Below are 21751 nucleotides of genomic sequence, written 5' to 3' on the forward strand. Positions count from 1 at the left end.
GTATAGTGCAGCCTGAATATAAGTATAAATTCATCATTAATGAAACAAAAATTTAACAAAGTGCATTTTCAAAAAATATAAGAAAGCTGCTGTCCATACAATACCTCTCTCAGAAAGCGAGTCTGTCAGCAATTGGCATTGGCTCATGCACAGACAGCACAGAGGTTTTTGCGAACATGCAGAACAAAGCACACCAGCTGATCCCCACTGGAATCGCGCTATTGTGAACGGAGGTAAGCATTCTTGAACATACCGTTCTCTAATTCTTCAGCAACGTTATAGCCAATCGCACTGCTGAAATGTGCATTATCTCCAAAACTACCTATATTCTAATCTTATTTTCCAACACTTGGCCAATAACCTTGTACGCAATGGCATTTCAAGAATTCATCTCTATCGTTCTTAATGTCTTGAGAGTTCCCGTGTCTATTACCCTGTTTACGTAGTGAGTTCCAGATACCTACAAACCTCAATGAAAAGGAATTTACTTAAAATCTCCTCTAAACCTCCTGCCCTTTACCCCATAATTGTGCCCTTGCTTACTGATTCCCCTTACTAAAAGGAAAAGGTTCCTTCTATCCACCCTGTCTATGCCTCTCATAGAATTACATTCCACAATTGGATCTCCCCTCAGTCTCCTTTGCTCTAAGGAACATAGCCTCAGTCTATTTAGTCTCTCTTCATCCCTGAATCGTTCCAATCCAAGCAACAATCATGTTGAATCACTGAATGTGTCATCTGGTGTAAAAAGTGGTATTTTCTGTCTGAGTTCTCTCACTGCCTGAAAACTGAGATGAAGTTCACACTTGTCATCTTGCATTCATCAGGACTGGGGAGCAAGAAATCCAAATGTGGAATGGGAAATCATTTGCATATGCTAAAACGCTATGTATGTATTTTTCGATTGGAAAAAATAAGTTTGTGCATAAGTTACTTGGTTCTCATTTGAGGAAAAGGCAATGGTGACTGCTAATCCTGGCTGCATTTCCCATGGTAATGCACTGACCGATAGCCTGACTTGCCTGGACTGAATTTAATCTGTTAAGACTGATAGTCTCAGCACCCTCGTCTCATGCTGTATAAATTGGTGTCCCCTTTCTAAGGTTCTGGTCTATTGTATCCCAGGCCTGATGTGTGCAAGATGAAAAGCTTTTGACTTTGTCTCTTTCCAAATTTTCTTTATCTCTTTTCCTCTCTCTTGCTTTCTGTCTTTCGTGCACTCTTTGTTCTCTTGCTGTATTGCTTGTTGCTTGCACTCTCCCTTTGCACTGGCCTCAGTGACTCAGTCCACCTGCTCTCTCTCCATGATATCATCTGTCTTTTTTTTTTTCCTTCTTGCTCCCCTTCACAGCTTCAAGGTTGCTGCGTTCCACAGATGAAGTCAAACATCTTTCTCCTTTTTTCACACAAAACCACGTGGATGGCTGCCCATGGGGCTCACTCCACTTTACTATCACCATAATCCCATCCCCAAACATGGAAGTGCTAAGTCTAACAGAATCTCTGTAGGTGTGGAGGTGGGCCAATCAGCCCATTGAGTCCGCACTGACCCTCCAAAGAAAGTCCCACCCAGCGCCAACCCTGCACTGTATCCCTTTAACTCCTACCCTTCCTCTGTATCCCGGCATTTCCTATGGCTAATCCACCTAACTTGCATGTCCCTGGACACTATGGGCAATTTAGCATGGCCTAATTACCTAATCTGCACATCTTTGGACTGTGGGAGGAAACTGGAGCACCTGGGGAAACTCCTGCAGATCCAGGGGGAAGCTGCGAAGGGGAGCAAAAAAAATGACTGATGATATCGGGGAGAGAGAGAGAGAGAGAGAGAGAGAGAGCGCAGATGGACTGAGTCACTGAGGCCAGTGCAAAAGAGGGAGAGTGTGAGTAACAAAAAACACAGTCCTCCAAGGGTAGAATCAAACCCTGGTGCTCTGAGGTAGCAGTGCTAGCCACTGTGCCACCCTACTGTGTAATGGATAAAGTGGTTATTATGCTGGTGTAACAACAAATTCATAATCATGTCGTTATTTTGGGAATGTAATCCTTGCATTTACATAAGTCCACTCTCCATTTGTACCATGTAGTTTGTCCTTGCTTATAGGATGTAGGATCATTTTGTCTTTTTATTGGAATATAGAGTAATGCTGGCAAGGCCAGTATTTTGGTGTTGATCCCTAATTGCCCTTGAACTAGATGACTGGCTCGGCTAATTTTATCAGGAGTCATTTCACAGTCAACCACATTCACGTGGGTCTGAAGTTGTGTGGGCCAGACTGGATAAGGACAGCAGATTTCCTTCCCTAAAGGACATTACTGAACCAGATCGGCTTTTACGATACTTGATGATATCTGTCACTGGCATCATTACGGAGAATAGCTTTTCAATTTGATTTTTATTCATTGTAGTTAAATTTCACCAACCACCATGTTGAGATTTGAACCCATTTCCTCCGATGACTAGTCTGGTGACGTTTTCACGATATCCAAAATCAGGGAGGCGGTGACATTGTTCGCTTTGCCGGTTTCCAGATTAACCTGTTTTCACATTTCTTTCTATCTCACCGTGGCATTAAAATTAGCACAGGGATGATGTCTGGATGCATTTATTGACAGAACTGTGGAAATTCTGGGCTTCTTTCTGCCAAAAAAAACTTGTTGAAGCCACAGCAGTTGAAAATGTCAAATCCGAGCTTGGTAAAGTTTGAGGCAAGGACTGAACTAAGGCAGGTAGACAGAAGTAAGGTGGAGATTTTGTTGAAATCTAATTATACAGAAGAGCACTCTCTAGGGGCTAAATGTCCCACTTTTCCTGTGTTCTTTGACTCACCAACTTTTCAAATGTGGAGCTTTTTCTTTCTGAAGTGTAGGTTGCCGTCTCCCTGAGTCTGATCTGCCAGTTCCCAATAAATCTATATTTTATATTTCTACTTCTGCATTTTCTTTTCCCATCTCTGCTGGTCAAAAGAACTGACTGATTGATTGATTTAGCAGCAATACTCAGAACCTTCAAATCAGCACTAAGTGGGTTGTTGCTAAGTGATGCTACTTAATATCCGACGACTCAATGAGTGATGCAAACATATGCACCTTTTGTTGTTGTTGTCCCTCATAGCGGCGTGCTCACTGGGCTGTGTGCTGTTTGCTGGGCTGGAGCACCAACTTGATGATGTACAGAAAGAGAGGGATCCCGGCTGATGTTTGGTCTGTAGAAGGAGTGGATCCCAACACGGTAGGGGATACCCAGGACACCAAGTCAAATCCAAGTGGACGCTTTACTCACCATGAGACTTATGAAAAGGCTCGTGAGCTCTTCCAGTTGTGTGACAAAGAGGAGAAGGGCTTCATCACCAAGCGGGACATGCAGGTACCAAGCTTTCTACTTCCATTCCTCTGATGAATCAGTTCTACAATGTAAATATATTATTTATGGATGATCTCAGGTGAATGCTAGCCAGTTGTTGATAGGATCAATAGAAGATGACAGTTTGTGAAATGATAGGCTGGTTGGCTTTGGGGGTGCCTGGGAAGAGAGCAATTTGTGTCGTGAAATCTGAGTAATATGTTCGAGGTGTCGGTCTTGCACCAGTCAGTGGTATTTTTGTCGTCGTTTCAAGTCCTGTTGCTGGGGTTTAAGGAGCAAAATCATGAATCTGGCACTCCCAGTGCTGGGAGAGGGCTGCTCAACATACAATGCTACATCTGAGATGTGATGTTAAATGTCTGTGTTTTCAGGTTGACTTAAAATATCCCATAACACACTTTTTGAAAAACAGCAGAGTTTTCCCTGCTGTTATGGACGATCTTCAACCCTTTGCTGCTTTATATTTTAAAAAAAGCTTATCAGCATATTGTTTGTGTGTGCTTGTTTGCATAAATATTCATTTGTTTAAAGTGAAGAAGTTCTATTTGCTTTCAATTTTTTTTTAAAAGGTATATTTTTAAATTCAGGAAGCACTTTGAGCCATACAGCATGGAAATAGACCCTTTGGTCCAATGGGTCCATGCTGACCATGTTCCCAACCAAACTAATCCCACTTGCCAGCACTTGGCCCATATCCTGCCAAACCTTTCCTATTCATGTGCGTTTCTGAATGTCTTTAAAACATTCTGCTTGTGCCCTTAGAAGTTATTAGCAAGCTGACTTTTTAAAAAAAAGTCTTTGGAAAGCTGTGTTAAAGCTTGGAGATGCTAAAGAGCTGGGTCTTTTTCCCAAGAGCTGAGAACTAGGGTGCTATTGGTTGATCTCCACCAAATTATCTACCTTCTGGGTATACACTTCCATTGGTTCCTTTCAGATCCCTCTGACTCTGAGGTTCTTGAGGTCCTAGTGTTCATTGTGAATTAGTTTGCCTTGTTTGTCCTGCCCTAAAGCACATCACTTCACACTTCCCTGGATTGAACTCCATTTGCCACTGATCAATGCAACTGACTAGCCCATCTACATGTTTGTCATTTAAGACTTTCCTTCCTGTTTGCTACCCCACCAATTTGTCATCTGTGAGCTTACTGATCAACCCTTCTCATTCAAGCCGAAGTCATTAAGCGTATCAGAAAAAGCAAGGCTCCTGCACTGACTCTGATGGGATTTCACTCGACACAAGCCTCCAATCACAAAAAACACCCTTTAACTACTGCCCCTCTGCTTCCTGCAACTCGGGCAATTCTGAATCCAATTTGCAGTAGTTAAAGGGTGTTTTTTGTGATTGGAGGCTTGTGTCGAGTGAAATCCCATCAGAGTCAGTGCAGGAGCCTTGCTTTTTCTGATACGCTTAATGACTTCGGCTTGAATGAGAAGGGTTGATCAGTAAGCTCACAGATGACAAATTGGTGGGGTAGCAAACAGGAGGGAAAGTCTTAAATGCATCAAGCTGTGCGTGGATCCCCGGTTCGCAAACACCAAGTGTCACTACGTACTGAGGTTCTACCTGTCCCCGGTGTTGCGAAGGATGGGCCTGGCCTCGCTGCCGCGGAACGCTCCGAGTAGTTGGACCATTCCGTACCACCTGTCCTTCGTGGAGAAATTTATCAAGAAAAACACCTTTGACCACAAGTCCATCAGGAAGTGGTCAGCACGTAGTGTCCTTGAGACCCTTCGGGGAAAGGAGAGGGCGGATCCTGTCGAGCGGCTCCCTGAGCAGATTGTCAAAGCCATTTGGCAGAATGCCTCATCGCCAGAACTTTCCAACAAGCACCAAGACATGGCTTGGCTGGTGGTGAGAAGGGCTCTGCCTGTGAGATCACTTATGCACGCCCAGACTCTCTGCCGCACCGCACGCTGCCCTCGAAGCGGCTGCGGGGGGGACGAGACTGTCACACACCTCCTTCTGGAATGTGCCTATGCAGAGGAAGTCTGAAGAGGAATGCAGTGGTGTCTGTCGAGGTTCGTCCCGAGCAGCGCCGTGATGCGGGACTCCGTGCTCTACGGCCTGTTCCCCGGGACGCACACCGAGACGAACATCAACTGTGCCTGGAGGATCATCAACTCGGTGAAGGACGCTCTCTGGGTGGTCCGAAACCTGTTGATCTTCCAGCTGAAGGAGTTGACCCCGACTGAGTGTTGCAGACTGTCACATTCCAAGGTCCAGGACTACGTGTTGAGGGACGCGCTGAAGCTTGGGGCAGCTGCCGCCAAGGCGCGGTGGGGAAAGACCACCGTCTAACATCTGCCTGCCTAAGAAGAACAGGGGGCCCACGCAGTCATTTGGGCTCCGCTGGCGCCTCCGCTCAATGTAATCGCACCAACCTGTGAATACGAATGATTACCCTGTTTCGATACGCAAAGAAATGGAATGTTTACAGAATGATGACATGTCCAATTGTATAGATTAAATATATATGAATAAAGTATATTTTTGAAATAAAAAAAATTCTGAATCCAATTTGCCAATTTTCCTTGGATTCCCAAGGGCTCTTGCATTCACAGTCCGTCTTGTGGGAACTTGTCAAAAGCCTTGCTGAAGCCCGAGTAGGTAAGGTCAATGCTTTTGACATAATCTACACAACTGGTCACCTCTTCGAAAAATTCGATCAATTTGGTCATACACGACCTCCCTCTTAACAAAACCATGTTGACTGTTCTAGGTTAATCTCTCCCCTTTCAAACAAGGATTAATTCTGTCCCTTAGAATTTCTTCCAATAGTTTCCCCACCACCTAAGGTCAGACAGAGTCCTGTAGTTTCTGCTTTATCCCTTCCTGAATAAAAGTACCTCATAGTGGGTGTCGTCCAGTCCTCTGGTGGCCAGAAAGAAATTAAAAATTATAGCTCATGTCCCTACTAGTTCCTCCTTTGCCTCAGTCAACATCCTGGGATACGTTTCACCCAGTCTTACTGGTTTATCTACTTGCAAGCCTGTGAGACGACTCAGCGCTGCCTCTGACTATATTAATATCTTTAATCATATCATAGTCCTTCTCCCTGATTTCTATGCCCACATTATCCCTCTGACTATTGAACACTGACATCAAGGATTTATTAAAATTGGTGTCTTCTGGCCCCATTCTCAAATTATACTGTGGTCATTATTGGGCCCTACTCTTTCTGCAGTTATCCTTTTTCCCATAATGTACTTGTAAAATAACATAAGAACAACCTTTTACTTTACCATTATCCTTTCATGCCTCTTTTTGTTTTCCATTTTTTCTCCTAGTTTCTGCTTTCACACTCTCTACTCCTCTAGGGCTTCTGCTATTTTGAGCTCTTGTTATCTTCCATAAGCCTCCCTTTTCCTTTTTTCTTTTATCCAATGCTGTATGTCCCTTTGATGTGTTCGCTGGATTTAAAAAAAAATTTACTCCTGGAACTTGGGCATTGCTAGCTGGGTCAGCGTTTATTGTCCATCCCTAATTGCTCTTGACTGACTGACGACACCTTCAGTGTAAACAACTGATTTCCTGGAAGACTGCTGCCTCCCGCTTTGCTCTGAGGTGTGAATACTGTGGAACTTGATTAGATTAGATTCCCTACAGCGTGGAAACAGGCCCTTCGGCCCAACAAGTCCATACCAACTCTCTGAAGAGTAACCCACCCAGACCCATTTCCCTCTGACTAATCCACCTAACACTATGGGCAATTTAGCACAGCCAATTCACCTAATCTGCACATCTTTGGACTGTAAACTTGTGCCATCACCTAAACATGGCCCCTGGTGTCAGACTAAGACAAAGAACAGAGTGGGTGAGATGCAGCATGATGCATGAACATGCGAATTGGGAGAAGGAGTAGCCCACTCGGCACCTTGAGTCCATTCAGAAAGATTATGGCTACTTTTATGACTGAACCTTCATGGGACCCATCCTGTTGACTGCCTACCCTGAGTCCGTCAGCCCTCTGGGGTCATAAGTGTCACCACGGCCCAATTTCAAAGAGCATTTAGTACAACACTTTATCATCTTTTTGCCCTGTACCACTTTGAATGCAACCCACTGTTTTGACACAGATTTACCTGCAAGTATCTGCTTCCAGTCCAGTCTGGGCAGCTGCCACATATTAACCATTTTGTAATGACTAGTGAACCTGAACTATCTGGGCTGTTGTATGTTCTGCTATTTGACGATTTTAATTTAAAAAAAAAAAAAATTTGTTCATGGGATGTTGGTATTTTACCCTAGGCCAGAAATTATTGCCCAGGAGAAGATGGTCTGAACTGCCTCCTTGGACTATTTCGCTGCGTTCTGGACCAGGCCAGAATCCCTCAAAACATTTCAAGTAGCCCAGACCTTAACTTTGCTATTTGTTTTAAGCAGGTGTAATGTGGATATTCCAGGAGTGATGCAGTTGGTCAAACCCCTTATTGTTTATCAGAACAGAATTTATTTACAAGATTACCGAAATGAAACACAAACAAATGAGAACAGACTACCGAATAACAATCTAACTGAAAACCCAACAGGTTATCCCAACTTAATGATGCTGTTCCAAATACTCATCAATCCCTATAAGCACCCCTGGGCACAAAAGGTGAAAGGGTCTTACAGGAGAGAGAGAGAGAGATGACAGAGACTCGACATGGAACATCTTCTTCCATGTAGCTGTTTCTTGGACCAGCAGCCTCAAAACTGTATTGACTGCATTTAGTGAACAGCCAGATTGCTAAAACCAAACCAGAGAAAAGCTGAGCTGGCCTTTCATTGTACAAGTTTTTTTTTGTTAAATACTGAAAGCATTCTCAAGTAGATCAACCCCAGACCTTTCGGAATTGGTGTCTTTATGACCTCCTGAAAACAATCCCTAAGGAATAAATGTTGAAGGTGGTGGATGGGAATGTCCGTTAACCGGATTGCTTTGCCCTGGCTGGTGTCGAGATTCTTGGGTGTTGGTGAAGTTGCAGCCCTCCACGTAATTGGAGAGAATGCCACCGGAGCCCTGGCTGGTGCCATGTATGTCATAGGCAGGCTTTGGGGAGTCAGGAGCAATATTTCCAGTAAATGGCTCAGTCAGGCACCTGGTCCAAAGCTACGTGCCCACTGATCCACATGCCAACATGTCTCAGACGTCAGTGCGTTGCTCTGAATTTGTGCAGTGAAAAAATGTTTGAGGGATTATTGGTCAGGAGCTGAGTTACTTGCTGCAGGATTCCTAGCCTCTGATCTGCTCTTGTCACAGTGACCATAGTAACTTAGATTTAGCAAACATTGTAGTCACATTTTTTAAAAAAAAAGGTATAGAAAGGGAGAGGTAAAATCATTCTGTATTCCTGCCCCTATTCAGATGAGGATCAGATCAGGTCCGTGTTGTGAAGAAGTTTGTGGACACTGCTGTAAGGGGTCAAGGATACCAATGATAGAGACGAAAAAATGGATGGGCACGAGTGATGCAGACTTTGAGAGGAGACGATGATGGTATTGAATATAGTTAGGTGAGTTTCTGTGGTGAGGGGAGAGATTCAGAGAGAACGGGAATTGCAGGAAAGGGGAGTTGGGTGGAGTAAAACTGTTGGATAGGTATGTGCTCAGTGCAGAGCTGGAAGATGGAAAATGGAGGGTAAATAACAAACGTTATTAATTGTTTTGCTTTGGTGACTCATTCTGGTTACCTATCCTGACCAATATAGATTCCAATATCTTTGATATCCAATGACACAGTGAAGATGAGAGAAATGGGGGGAGACTGATCTGTTTAATGTGGATGCGGGCGGGACCTCTTGGTTCTGGGTGAGGGCACTGAAATGGAACGCCTCCAGCAGACTGCCTTGTGAACCAATTGGGAAGAATTCTTGGTTGAGAAAAGGGAAGGCAAATGAGAAGCACTAATATGGAAGGTTGTGTTGTTGGAACAGATTTCATTTCTGCCACCAGCAAAGACATCATTTGCTCCTCCTTTCCATATCAGTATTCCAAAACCCTTGTTCCGTCTGACATCCTGATCAGCTCTTTAACCACCCCCAACAGTCCTTGAACGTCCACAACATTGTCCTTTTGCAAATGTAGGAAATTCAGCACCTAACGTCTTGCCTCCTCCCTTCTCAATGCATATGGGTGGTTGGGGAATCTTGTCCTTAATTACCTGGGGCAACTCGCTCATGGAACAAGAGAAGTCCCCCACAAGAATAGATTGGTCGTCAAGGGTGCGATGCTGCTTCTCTGATTATGGGTTGGTTCTCCCTTGTGCTTGCTGTCTATCACTAATAAATATAGAAGTGATTAAGTGTCACAATGAGGAAATTGCCAGGGGGACCATGGTTCTGGGAGTGGGGAAAATCAACTACACCTAGGCTACAAACCTCCCACTATTTTTCAGAGGCCAGAAGGGAGCCATGGTCAGCAGCTGATGTTGGAGCTGAGGTGGAGCAGTTGTTGGAAGTGTAGAGGCACCTTTTTTTTCTTTTTTTGCGGAAATGGTGTCTGCCCACTAGTTATTGGGGCTGGGGGCAGGAGGGACTCTGAAAAGGAATTAGATGGAGACAATGTACCAGAGCACAAAGAAGCCACAAGGTGGTTGGAATGGAATATGGAGACTGCATCTGGGTTTGGAAGAGAACCAAGCTGTTTCAAACTTGGTAACAAAGGAACACTCCACTAACTAGGTTCTAAATGAACAGTAAATCACTAAATGAATGAAGTACTCACAAATGAATGAGGTTTCTCAAGCATAAGACTGCATATGTTTCAGAGTTACTCTATGGGGAAGATTGTAATGGATAGTATTGCAGTGGATACCTCAGATGAAAACTGAGGTACTATAAAATAAATCATAATTGCCTATTTAAAATTTTCAAACTTTGTGAATATGTGATAAAAAGATATTAGCTGTGACCTGATCCATCTAGGAAGGTGCATTTTGGATGATTTTTTTTTGCCAGTCGAAGTAAGTATCTCAGGAGATTTATTTTTGATAACCTTCATGTCTGCTGTCTTTTGCTAATTTTAAGTTTTGTGGTGCATAACCTTTTGCTTTTCTTGTGTTATTTTAAGTTTAATTTTCTGCTTCTGTGTGAGTTGCATCAAGACACAAGCAAAAAGTAATGTTACTATGTGACTGTATCATATAACAAAGAGGCTAGTGAAAATGGAAATGTAATCTTCAAGGAGAGCCTTTGAGGGGAAAGAAAATAGGGCTTTGAGCAGTTGACAATGCACTTAAATTATTTTGCAAACTCTATTTTGACCATGAAATAGTACTCTTTCTCCTGAAAGATGAGACAAAAGCACTTTTTTAAAAAAAAAATCAATGTGATCTAATTCCATCTTCCTATTTATCTGTTTGAAAAATCTTTATTAGACTAATTTGGAAGTAATGCATTATGCATTCAAAGATTAGCTGTACTGTGCAGAATGCACCATCGTTCATGTGCATGAGAAAAGATTGTCTTGCTCTGAATTTATTCAACAGCGGTCTCTTGGAGAAATAAAGCTTTGAGGTTTGTGTATTTTGAGTTTGCTTTGTATTTGTATGCAAATTACTTCAGCCAGATCCACTTAACATTATATTTAGCAACACTACAGATCTCCTGAATTCCATTTGCTTTTATATCTACCTTTACTTGACTTTCAATGGAAAGTGTAAGCAAAATGTTCCTATTTTGTCCTGAATTCCCAATTTGCTTAGTGCATGTTATTAGACATTTCAAATCTTAGTTAACTGAATGACTTTGAATGATCACATGAGGGAGGTGCGACATGTAGTGCAGCCAAGATGGTGTAAGTCAACAACAGCTGGAAAATGTTGTTATTCTGACTTCTCCACGATTCTCACGTGGGCCTGCTGCCTTTCGATGTGACTTAGGAGTACTGTGACTAGTGTAGTTGTCCAGCAAGTCTGAAAGTCATTTTTCCAAAATGGAATCTAATTGCCTCAAGAAATTAACATTCCAGAGTTGTTGTATTTTTTCCCTCCAAATCATGCTGTGTTTCTTTTTTAATTTAATCTGGATGTTTCAGTTTTGTTTTGGAATAATCTTTGTTGCTTTCCAGTTTGCAGAAGCCACAGATTCCCCTGAAGAGGGTGCTGTACTTGACCATATGCCCAAGTAGTGGAAATGCCCGCTAAGAAAGCGGAGAGGTGTTTGGGAACTGTATGCAAGGGAAATCGTGAGAGTAATTCCTTCACCACTACCAGCATAGTCCAGGCCAGTAATACCTGACCCTTCTGCTCAACCACAAATGAACTACGAGCAGAGTTTCATCTTGTATGTTATCAGCTGCAAGACCCTTTTTTTTGAATTTTTTTTGCCTCTCCTCCTCTAGAGACTGCTGAAAACTATTCTTTTCAGATGATCAATTTTTCTACTAAAGTTATGCTTTCTTTTTCTACAGTCAGCCTTCTTGAAACAGGTTGATGAATTATCTTGTATGCAACTCCCTGGAAGGCTCTGCCCTTATATATTATCATCTCAAAAGGCAATAGTACATTACCAGATTGTACTGTGCTTTTGACACTGAACAAAATCTCAAATAGTTGCTGTGATAGATAATGAGGAAGTTATGTGCATGAATCATCATTGGAAACCAGCAAGCCTAAGAATACAGCTACTCTTTTGCCAACTGTATAACCGTTGGTCTGTAGGGATCAGTCTATCTATTTCAGTCCAAAAATGATGGGATTTTAAGCAAGCGATCAGCATGAAAAAATATGTGGAGAACTTTTAAACATTCTAATGCAGTCAAAAGGTTTGGTTGGAAAAGCATTCAAAGTGGCATTGTACCATACATTCAGAAAGTTAAGACAAAAATATTGGTTATGTATATTTGGCCTTAGTTACTTGCCATTCAAAGTAGAATGTGATGATAAATTGAAGACTCTTCCAGACTGCATTGCAGTGATCAATGATACTATGTAAGTTAGGTTTTCAATCCTCATCTCATCTGTTAGTATGATTCCATGTTGTTCGCATTTCCAAATAATACTAACAAGGAGCTGGAGTAGGCTATTTAGCCCCTTGACTGCTCCATCAGTCAAAGAAGATCATGGCTGATGTGATTGTAACCTCATTCACGTTCCCACCTACCCCTGATAACCTTTTCACCCCCAACACTTAACAAGAATTTCTCTACCTCTGTCTTACAAGATTCAGGAAGTGATTTCTAAAGAATGATAAAATGCAGAACAAGTTTCACCTCATTTCTGTTTTACATAGACAAACCCTAATTTTATTTTTTAAAGATCTAGATTCCCTAGATCTAGATTCTCCCACAAAAGGAAACATTCTCAACACATGTAGCCTGAGAAGAGTTCTCAGGATCTTGTGTTTCAGTCAGGTTGCTGTTATCTCTTCTAAACACCAGTTAGTCTGTCCAACATTTCCTCAAAAGTCAACCCATTTATTCGGGTATTGCTCTGGTAAATCTTTGCTAAACTACTTCCAACTCATTTACATCTTTCTTTTGAAAGAAGATGGCCAATACTGTGGACACTACTTCATATGTGGTCGTAGTGATGCCCTGGAAAAAAAAAGAAGCCTGACCTCCAGGTCTTGTATTCAGGTTCCCTTGCAATATATGATAACATTCTAATAGATTTCCTAATTATGTATCAGAACTGTATTCTAACGTTTTGCTATTTATGAATTTGGCCACCCAGATCCCTCTGCATCTCAGAGCTCTGCAGTCTTTCACCATTTAGATAATCTTTCTATTTTGTTCTTCCTGTCAAGTTTGACATTCTCATTTTCCTACTTTGTCCCATTTGCCAGATCTTTGCCCACTATTTTGATCCATTTGTATCTCACTGTAATGTCCGTATACCCCTTCTGACAGTCTACCTTCTTAGTTACATTTATGTTATAGGCACATATGGTAGCCAAATGTTCTGTTCATCCATCATTGATTAAATGTTGTAAACGGTTAAAGTACCAGTATGAATTATTGTGACACGCCACAGGCTGTATCTTGCCTGCAAAAGAGCCATTTTTGTTTCCTGTTAGCCAGTTAATTTTCTATCAATACCAATAAGCCTGAGCTTTTAATTTTCACAATAATTGTTGATGTGGTACTTATGCCTTCTGAAAATCAAAGCACAGTCAATTTCCCTTTTTCCCTTTTATCTGCAACCTGCGCGACCTCCTCAAAGCACTCCAATAGATTGATCAAATGCGATTTCCCTTCCATAAGACCCATGTTAACGCAAACCAGTTGCTTTTTAGAGGTAGTCTGAAATGTCTTGCTATACCATATTTAACAATAGATTCTGACAATTTTCCTTTGACTGACGATTACGTAACAGGCCTGTATTTTCTTCCTTCCTGTCTCTCTCTCTTTTCAATTACGGACATGCCTTCATTATCTTCCAATTTTTAGTTGGACCTTCCCTGAATAGTGTGTTTGGAAAAATAAAATCAACATATCGATTATTTCACTGGCCACTCTTTAAGACTATCGGGTGAAGTCTGTCAGGACCCATTGACATGTTAGACTGAAATGTCATAACTTTTTTTTCTCAGTGCCACCTCTCTGGTAATTTGTTTTTCTAAGTTTCTCCCTCCTTTCCATTTCCTTATTTATTGGAATGTTACTTGTATCCTCTATATTGAAGATTGACCATGCATCAATTAATTGGCTTTCTTTCTTTCTCTCTTTTCTCTCTCTCTCTTCTCTCTTTTTCTCTCCCTCTCTCTTTTATATCTCGCTCGCTCTCTCTCCCTCTTTTTTTCTCCCTCTTTTTTTCTCCCTCTTTTTTTCTCCCTCTTTTTTTCTCCCTCTTTTTTTTCTCCCTCTTTTTTTTCTCCCTCTTTTTTTTCTCCCTCTTTTTTTTCTCCCTCTTTTTTTTCTCCCTCTTTTTTTTCTCCCTCTTTTTTTTCTCCCTCTTTTTTTTCTCCCTCTTTTTTTTCTCCCTCTTTCTTTCTCTCTCTTTCTTTCTCTCTCTTTCTTTCTCTCTCTTTCTTTCTCTCTCTTTCTTTCTCTCTCTTTCTTTCTCTCTCTTTCTTTCTTTCTCTCGCTCGCTCTCGCTCGCTCTTTTTTCCTCACTGTCTCTCTCTCTCCCTCTTTTTTTTCTCGCGCTCTCTCTCGCTCTCTCTCCACAATGCTCATGTTGTTAAATATGTGTTTTTCTTTTGCACATATGTATGGCAACCTTTGCTAACCGATTGCATGGTTTTGGCACTTTTTTCTGTACACTACTTTTTCTCTTAGGTTAAATGAAGGTTTGCATAGCTTGGTTTCATTATAGATTTTGACTCCCTAGAAATGCGATCTTGTAGCTAAAGGAAATAAAGCTCTTTATTTACAAATGTATTAATGCAGATCTCCCAACAGGATTTAAAATGTTTGAAGCAAAGTTCAAAGCTATGTTTTCTAGATTCTGGTGTGTTTAATGCAGTGAAGCAAACCATCTAAGCAATTAAGAACCAAACCTTACACAGATGTAACACATCAGGATTAAAAGCTGAAGTACCACAAGATCCCAAAAAATATTGATTGCATTAGAAGACCAGTGCACAGTTGGATTAAACACGCGTATTCATTGACTAGTATTTGTCACTTGGGTAAAAGTCTACAGAATCCATAATCCACTTTGTGAGCAGATACAGAGAAAAGTACTCGTTGTGATTTTTCAGTTGAGCAGCTAGGAAACTGAATTATTGAGGTGCTGTTTTCTTGTCGATCAATGTGAGCTTTCAAAAAAAGTCTGATCGACCAAATGAAGACTCCAGCCTCAAATAACTACTGAAGGAAGGATGTAGCGCACAACCCTTGCAGCTTGACAAAGGTTAGTAGGTCCTCAGTACAACTTCAATGGAGACACAATCACTAGAGAGCCAAGATAAAGGACAGCATGTCAAAGGTATAGCCTTCAGTAAGTCCTGCAAAGCAGATGTCAGAAAAGACCACTAGCAGAGGCAATGCATAAGTGCCAAGGTTGATGCAGCTACAAAGCTGTGCAATAAGCCAACTATACATAATGTACTCACCAGAGGCCATTGACGTTCTGCTTGAGGTGTGTACATAAAGTAATCAACAAAGCAGAATCACATGATGTACATGAAACCAGGTGAAGAACACCGTTCCCCTGTCAATCTTGGGCAGAGCATCAATGTCATCGTACTGCTTGATGTATTTGCAAGACATCAAATTATTTGGCCTCAGAAAACCAGTGACTGCCAGTGTAAATATCCTATCCCTATGAATTGCAAAAAAAATTGTGTCTGAAAATGTGGAAAGCCATGAAAAATTCTGTGAAGGTAAAATGTTTGCATAAAGAGGTTCACCAATTCCATGTGCAGGGTCAACATTGCTGGAATGTAAATAAAATCTGTTTTTATGCTGCAGATGTCATAGACCTGGCTAGCTCAGCAGTTGCACTTCTTTCTGCACACTAACTAAACACTAGTTACAGTCTAGCTTTCTCTGGAGTCTTGATCAGACTTGTTCAGATATGATATTGAGAAGTTTCTACAATTATTTTTTTTAAAGAACAAACTGGCTTAATTCTGACCGCAGCAAAAGGGTTTTCTTCTTCAGAAATAGAAGGGATCAACTGTGTTACTCTTCCTCATAGGTGGCTTGTCCCTTCATTAAAGACAACCTGATAAAAACCTCTCTAAGCCAGTCACTATTCCAACAGCCCCAGCTGAGGTCAACAGCAAAGCAAGCAGTTATCACCAATCATGTCATTTCTAGGTAGCCTTATCTTTTCAAAAATCTCAAGTTTTACAATGACCTTTCAACAGCCTTGTTTTAAAGAGATTTCCACAACACTCAAAATGAACCATTTTCTGTAATACTTCAAAATGTTAACTTCCCAAAGAAGTACTAAATGTGAAACGTCTCTGTAGGACTACGGTGATATCTGGTGAGGAGAAAATAATCACAGGCTAATGTTCCAATGAAATTATAAACGTCCAGCAGCATAAAGATATTCTGAAATCCATCTAATGCACACTGATAACCTAGGGTCTACGGAGCGCTGAATGCATTTATAATAACAAACCCAGTTTCATTGAAGGGAAATTTGCCTTCCCTGCAGAGAATGTGAAGGTGCTGCCAAACATTTAACATCAAGGTTTTGTCTTTTAATTCAATTGTGTTACATGCAGATTTGACATTAAATTGCTTCCAGGTAATCCTTCATGTTGCTGCAGCTGATTAAATCCTCCAGTTAAATCAGTGGAATTATATTCGATAGGAAGCCCCATTACGAGTGTGAAATGAGATTGTTTAGCATTGGAAAGCCACTTTTTTACAATGGAATTTGTAATCATTATTGGCTTGTACAGAAATAACATGCAATGCTATTCTGAGAATTAATGTATCAATATTAGTTAATTACTGTTTTAACAAGTGAAACAACTAGTTCAGGTATTAATTGTGGTGAGTCAAAGTGTGGTGCTGGAAAAGCACAGCCAATCAGGCAGCTTCTGAGGAGCAGGAGAGTCAATGTTTTGAGCGTAAGCTCTTCATCCGGAATGAGACCTCTCATTCCTGATGAAGAGCTTCTGCTTGAAATGTGGGTGCTCCTGCTCCTCAGATGCTGCCTGACCGGCTGTGCTTTTCCAGCACCCCACTTTTTGATTCTGATCTCTAGTATCTGCAATCCTTGCTTTCTCCCCAGTTATAACCTCATGTGTGAATTTTAACTTTGTCCACCCCAGACCAACACTGGCATAGAAAAGAAAACCTGCTAATTGTTTAAGGCAGTAATTAAACCTTACTACCTATCACTGTTGCAATGTACCTTGATGCCAAATTATTGATGTTTTCCTCTGTATGTATTAAGTCTGTCTTGCATATTATAATTTTAGGTTTGCTATGGTCTTTACTCTTGTAGTTTATGTTCCTAAGCAGCAGGATGCTCTCCTAGAGATGCCCATTAATCTAGAGTGCCCTTGATTACCCGACGCGTTCTCTTCAGGACCATCTCGTGTTTGCTCCTGTGCTGTACAGCAAGCAGAGGAAGCTTTCTCTTTAAGTGCTTGTAGATCTCTCTCTAAGTGCTTGTAGATCTCTCTGTTAGGAATGCTGTTGGTCATTTAAAAATTGACTGAGCAAAAAAAATTACTTTCTGAAAAAACCTGTAAGCTTTCAATTGTGTCCCAAATACATCAGGCTGAGTTCATAACTTAGTAGCCGTTCAGCAGTCCACTGAATCGTTTAGATTATGGCTTAGATTCTCAAGTTAGGAAATTCCCAACTTCGTGTGCTCATACCATCTGAGGATACACAGGATGAGGGTGGCTGCAGTTGGACAAGCCCACTTGGAAAAGGGGCAGATATAGACACTGGATGCCGAGGAAGTCTGTTTTTGAAAAATATCTGCCTCAGTTCTGTGGGATTTTGTTGCAGCTACAATTAAAAATGGAAGTCTCTCTAACTCTCACTGAAAAACCCCAAGATGTCCTTATGCCCCCTACATCAGGCTATGCCTGTTAATTATTATCATTTTCTCCATGCCATTTACCGACTGTATGCTATATAGAACCAAAGAACCTCTATTAATAACTAGCTTTATTACTTTCCATTATGTTTTAGGAAAATAAAATCCTTTGGCTACTTGGGAATGAATGTGTCAATTATCCAGAATCTTTAGACTATTCATATTGCGAGCAATTTAATACCTTGTGCATTTGGCAGCAGAGATTTGAGAGGTAGAGCTGTCAGGCAGGCAATATCCTTCTTGGGGTTCTAGTGTTCTACCAGTCAAATGTGTCTGGGCTGTTGGTTAGAAATCATGTGTGTATCTGTAAAGGTATTATAACATTCATATTCTAATATTTTGAACAGCCTCACTCAAAATGCAGTAATATGCTATTCAGTGAAACAGGCCTGTTATGTCATGATGTGTAGATGGCATTTATCATTGTGTGGTTGCTGTGAATTTAAGGCCAGAGTCCAATTTTCAAACAAACATTGAGTGAGGGTCACTTAGAGTCTAATTGCTGTTCAAAATTCCTGTCAGAAACTTTAATTTTTCTTTAAAATGTCTTTGTCTGCAGGTTTCTTGACTTGCCCATTCTGGCTTTGGGTATTTTAGTCCAGTAGAGTATTTATGTCCATGTCATCATTCTTCCACATTTCTTTAAATGTAGAGTACAGGTATAGTTCTGGTCACCCTGTGAGAAGAAGGATATTATTAAATTGAAAAGGGTTCAGAAAAGACTTACCAGGATGTGGTCAGGAATGGAAGGGTTGAGTTATAAAGATAGGCTAGGACCTTTCTCACTGGAGTGTAGCAGGCTGAGGGGTGACCTTTTATAGAAGTTTATAAGATCATGAGGGGCATAGATAAGGTGAATAGGAAGGGTTTTTTTTCCCTAGGGTGGGGGAGTTCAAAATTATTTTTAAGGTGAGAGGAGACAGATTTTTAAAATGTGGGAAGGCAATTTCTTTTTTACATGAGATATGGTTTGTGTTTGGAATGAACTTCAAGAGGAAGTGGTGGATCTGGATACAGTGAAAACATTTAAAAGACATTTTAGATGAAGTACATGAATTGGAAAGGGATATGGGCCAAATGCTGGCTGGTGGGACGAGTTTGGTTTGGGAACATGGTCAGCGTGAACTAGTTCAAATGAAGGATGTGTATGACTGTAAAATGTGAGAGGCAAGAAAGTATCTGCTTTCATGTCAAAATATTATAAGTGGCACATAAATACTAATGTTAATTTTGAACTATTATATGGATGAGTAGATAAATCTGCCATACGTTAGAGTGCGTCCACATCCCCAAGCAACCATGAAATTAATGACCGGTTTACCTACTTTATCATGTTGCTGTCTGAGAGAACATTGTTTATTAAATTACTCAAAGACCAGTATTTTTCCTGAATAATGTTAGTGTTTAAAAGCCGTCTGCAGCAATAGATCAGGACCAGTGAATCACAATGCAAATTGAAGGAACTCCTCTTCAGACTAAGCACTTTACAATCTTCTGGACTTAATATTGAGTTCAATACCTTTTGAATTGTGAACACATTCCCCTTTTCTTTCCTTTCTGTTAGCTTTTACTGGTTGTATTCTTTGTGACCACCACCTTCAACTCTCACCACAACGCCCCTACACCCCACCACCACCACCACCATCTCACTCACCATCTCCCCTCCCCAGTGGGACTGTCTGCTGTTTCCAGTCTGGCAGTTAGATATACCATTGTTTGGCCATTCTTACATTTCGATCACATAATCTGCTCTATCAATACCCTTTCTCTCCTCCTCCACCACTCCCCCAACCCCTTCCACCCCACTATTACATAATTGCTTCTCCCCTCTACACTTCATGTCAGCTCTGAAGAGTCACAGACTCCTAGAATCCCTAAGTGTGGAAATTGGCCATTCAGCCCAACAAGTCCACACTGACCCTCTGAGTAGAATCCCACCCAGACCCATCCCCCTACCCTATCCCTGTAACCCTGCATTTCCTGTGGCTAATGCAGCTAACCTGCACATCCCTGAACACTATGGACAATTTAGCATGGCCAATCCATCTAATTTGCATGTGTTTGGGAGGAAGCCGGAGTATTCTGAGGAAAGCCACGCAGACACTGGGATAACGTGCGAAATCGACACACAGTTGTCTGAAGTCGGAATCGAACCTGGGTCACCATGCTGAAATGTTAGCTTGCTCTCTGTCTCCATGGATACTGCCTAACCTGATGTGATTTCCAGCATTTATTTGTTTTCAGATTAGGGTCTGGATTTGATAACTTATCAGAGATGACAGCATTCTCTCACAGCACTGGGGTGTGCCTGATAATGCACTTTGACATGGGTCTCAAAACCATCTCCTGACCCAATACAATTCTGATTGCATGCAACCAACTTTTGGTGCTTTTACACAATTCTACTTCAAGTTGTTCCTATATGATCAGAGTGTTGTGTTGACATCTAATGGAAAGGTTTAAAATTAAGCTGGAGTTTATTTTCACTCCTTTTTTTTGTATTTGAATCTTTGTATACTGGCCCTGTTTTATTGCTGTGTGACTTACTCAACAGAATTGATTATGATTTGTCAGATTTTAGAGTTTATGAAACACAAGCCATACCTAACAACAGTGAGACGGCTTAATCCTAAATCCATTACCCATATTGAATTGAAGCAAATAGGTGTATAATTACAGAATAACCTGAGTTATCTGAATTTCAGATTATTTGATAAGATCTCAAGGTCCTACAAAAACGTTATCAGCTATCTGAACAAAATATTCCCTGCCCATCTTGCTCGGATAATCGAGTTTGTTCTGTATATAAAATGGAATAGGTATTTAGCACAAGTTGATATCTTCGAGCAGGATGGTTGAGTGGGAATGTAGGATGCAGAAAAGATTTGCTCTAAATGGAAACATTAAAGTGGGGAAAAAAATTGGGCAGTGTCAAAAATGGCAACATGGAAAGGTATAGATGGATCCACCACTTTGCCAAAGAGAGTTTTAAAGGAACAAAGTGTGATGCCAAATTGTTCGGAATGGAATTCTGGAACATGTGAACTGGATGGTCGAAGGCATAGTTGGAACTGGCAGGATGAAGAAATGGAGATGCGCAAGAAGCTGGAGTTAGCAAAAAATTGATTTATGCATTTGTATCAATGGACGAGGTTATAGAATCTGCAACGCCAGGGAAAGGTGACTGCACTGGAGGCATAGGATCTGCTGTAGTTTGACAATTTTTTTTGTGTATAATTCTGCTTCAAGTTGTTTCTGACACAGATTGTACTGTAGGGTTGATGCAGGATGCTTGCGATCTATTAACAGCTAGCAGGAGGCCAGCCAGGAAATATTTGAATCTGGAGTTATTAGAGGTATAAATGAAAGTTTTGGGACAATACCAGGTGATCATGTAGTGGTGGAAGTAAGCATTTGTCGTAATGGAAAGGATACCTGATTACAAGCTTAGCTGCGGATTGAATTATTTGTTGAATTGGCAGACATTCTCATTTGACCCAATCATCAGTTTGGGAAGGAGACAGAGTCCCTGTCCAAGAGAGAGAACTTTGGGAATATGGTGATGAATACTGAAGCCATTAGGTTTGTCAGTGATTTTTTTTTTAAGATTTGTAGCTCAGGTTGATGATAAATATGTAAGTTAGCTTGCTGAGCTTGAAGGTTTGTTTTTAGATGTTTCGTCACCATGACTAGGTAACATCAGTGAGAGTCTCTGGTGAAGTGCTGTGGTAAGTCCCGCCTCTCTATTTGTAGGTCTTGGTTTCTTATGGTGGGTGGTGTCATTTCTGGTTCTTTTTGCCATGGTATTCTAACCAGGGCTCCCTCAATAAACACATCGACTTAAATCCTATCTGCCTTCCCTTGAAAATAACAACGGGAAATGGCATCATCCACCTTAAGAAGTCAAGACCTATAAATAGAGAGGCAGGACTTTACCACAGGC

The 21751-nt window shown here is 41.1% G+C and overlaps 1 protein-coding gene across 8 annotated transcripts in view; it reads left to right on the plus strand.

Moving 5' to 3' along the window:
* LOC122558104 (EF-hand calcium-binding domain-containing protein 4A-like) overlaps positions 1-21751 on the plus strand; it is a 141278-nt gene that overhangs the window by 36970 nt on the left and 82557 nt on the right. For 7 of the 8 annotated variants that reach the window (XM_087996724.1, XM_087996720.1, XM_087996719.1 and 4 more), the window contains one exon: positions 3116-3367. The exons of the other annotated variant lie outside the window; for it this stretch is intronic. In XM_087996724.1, the coding sequence (XP_087852850.1) occupies positions 3167-3367 (201 nt within the window). In that variant the 5' untranslated portion in view covers positions 3116-3166. The remainder of the gene's footprint in view (positions 1-3115; positions 3368-21751) is intronic. 8 annotated transcript variants of the gene reach the window in all.

The sequence above is a fragment of the Chiloscyllium plagiosum genome, unplaced genomic scaffold (genome assembly GCF_037043375.1).
Source record: "Chiloscyllium plagiosum isolate Xiang-an unplaced genomic scaffold, Cpla_swu_hap1 HiC_scaffold_18, whole genome shotgun sequence".
NCBI classification, from domain to species: domain Eukaryota; kingdom Metazoa; phylum Chordata; class Chondrichthyes; order Orectolobiformes; family Hemiscylliidae; genus Chiloscyllium; species Chiloscyllium plagiosum.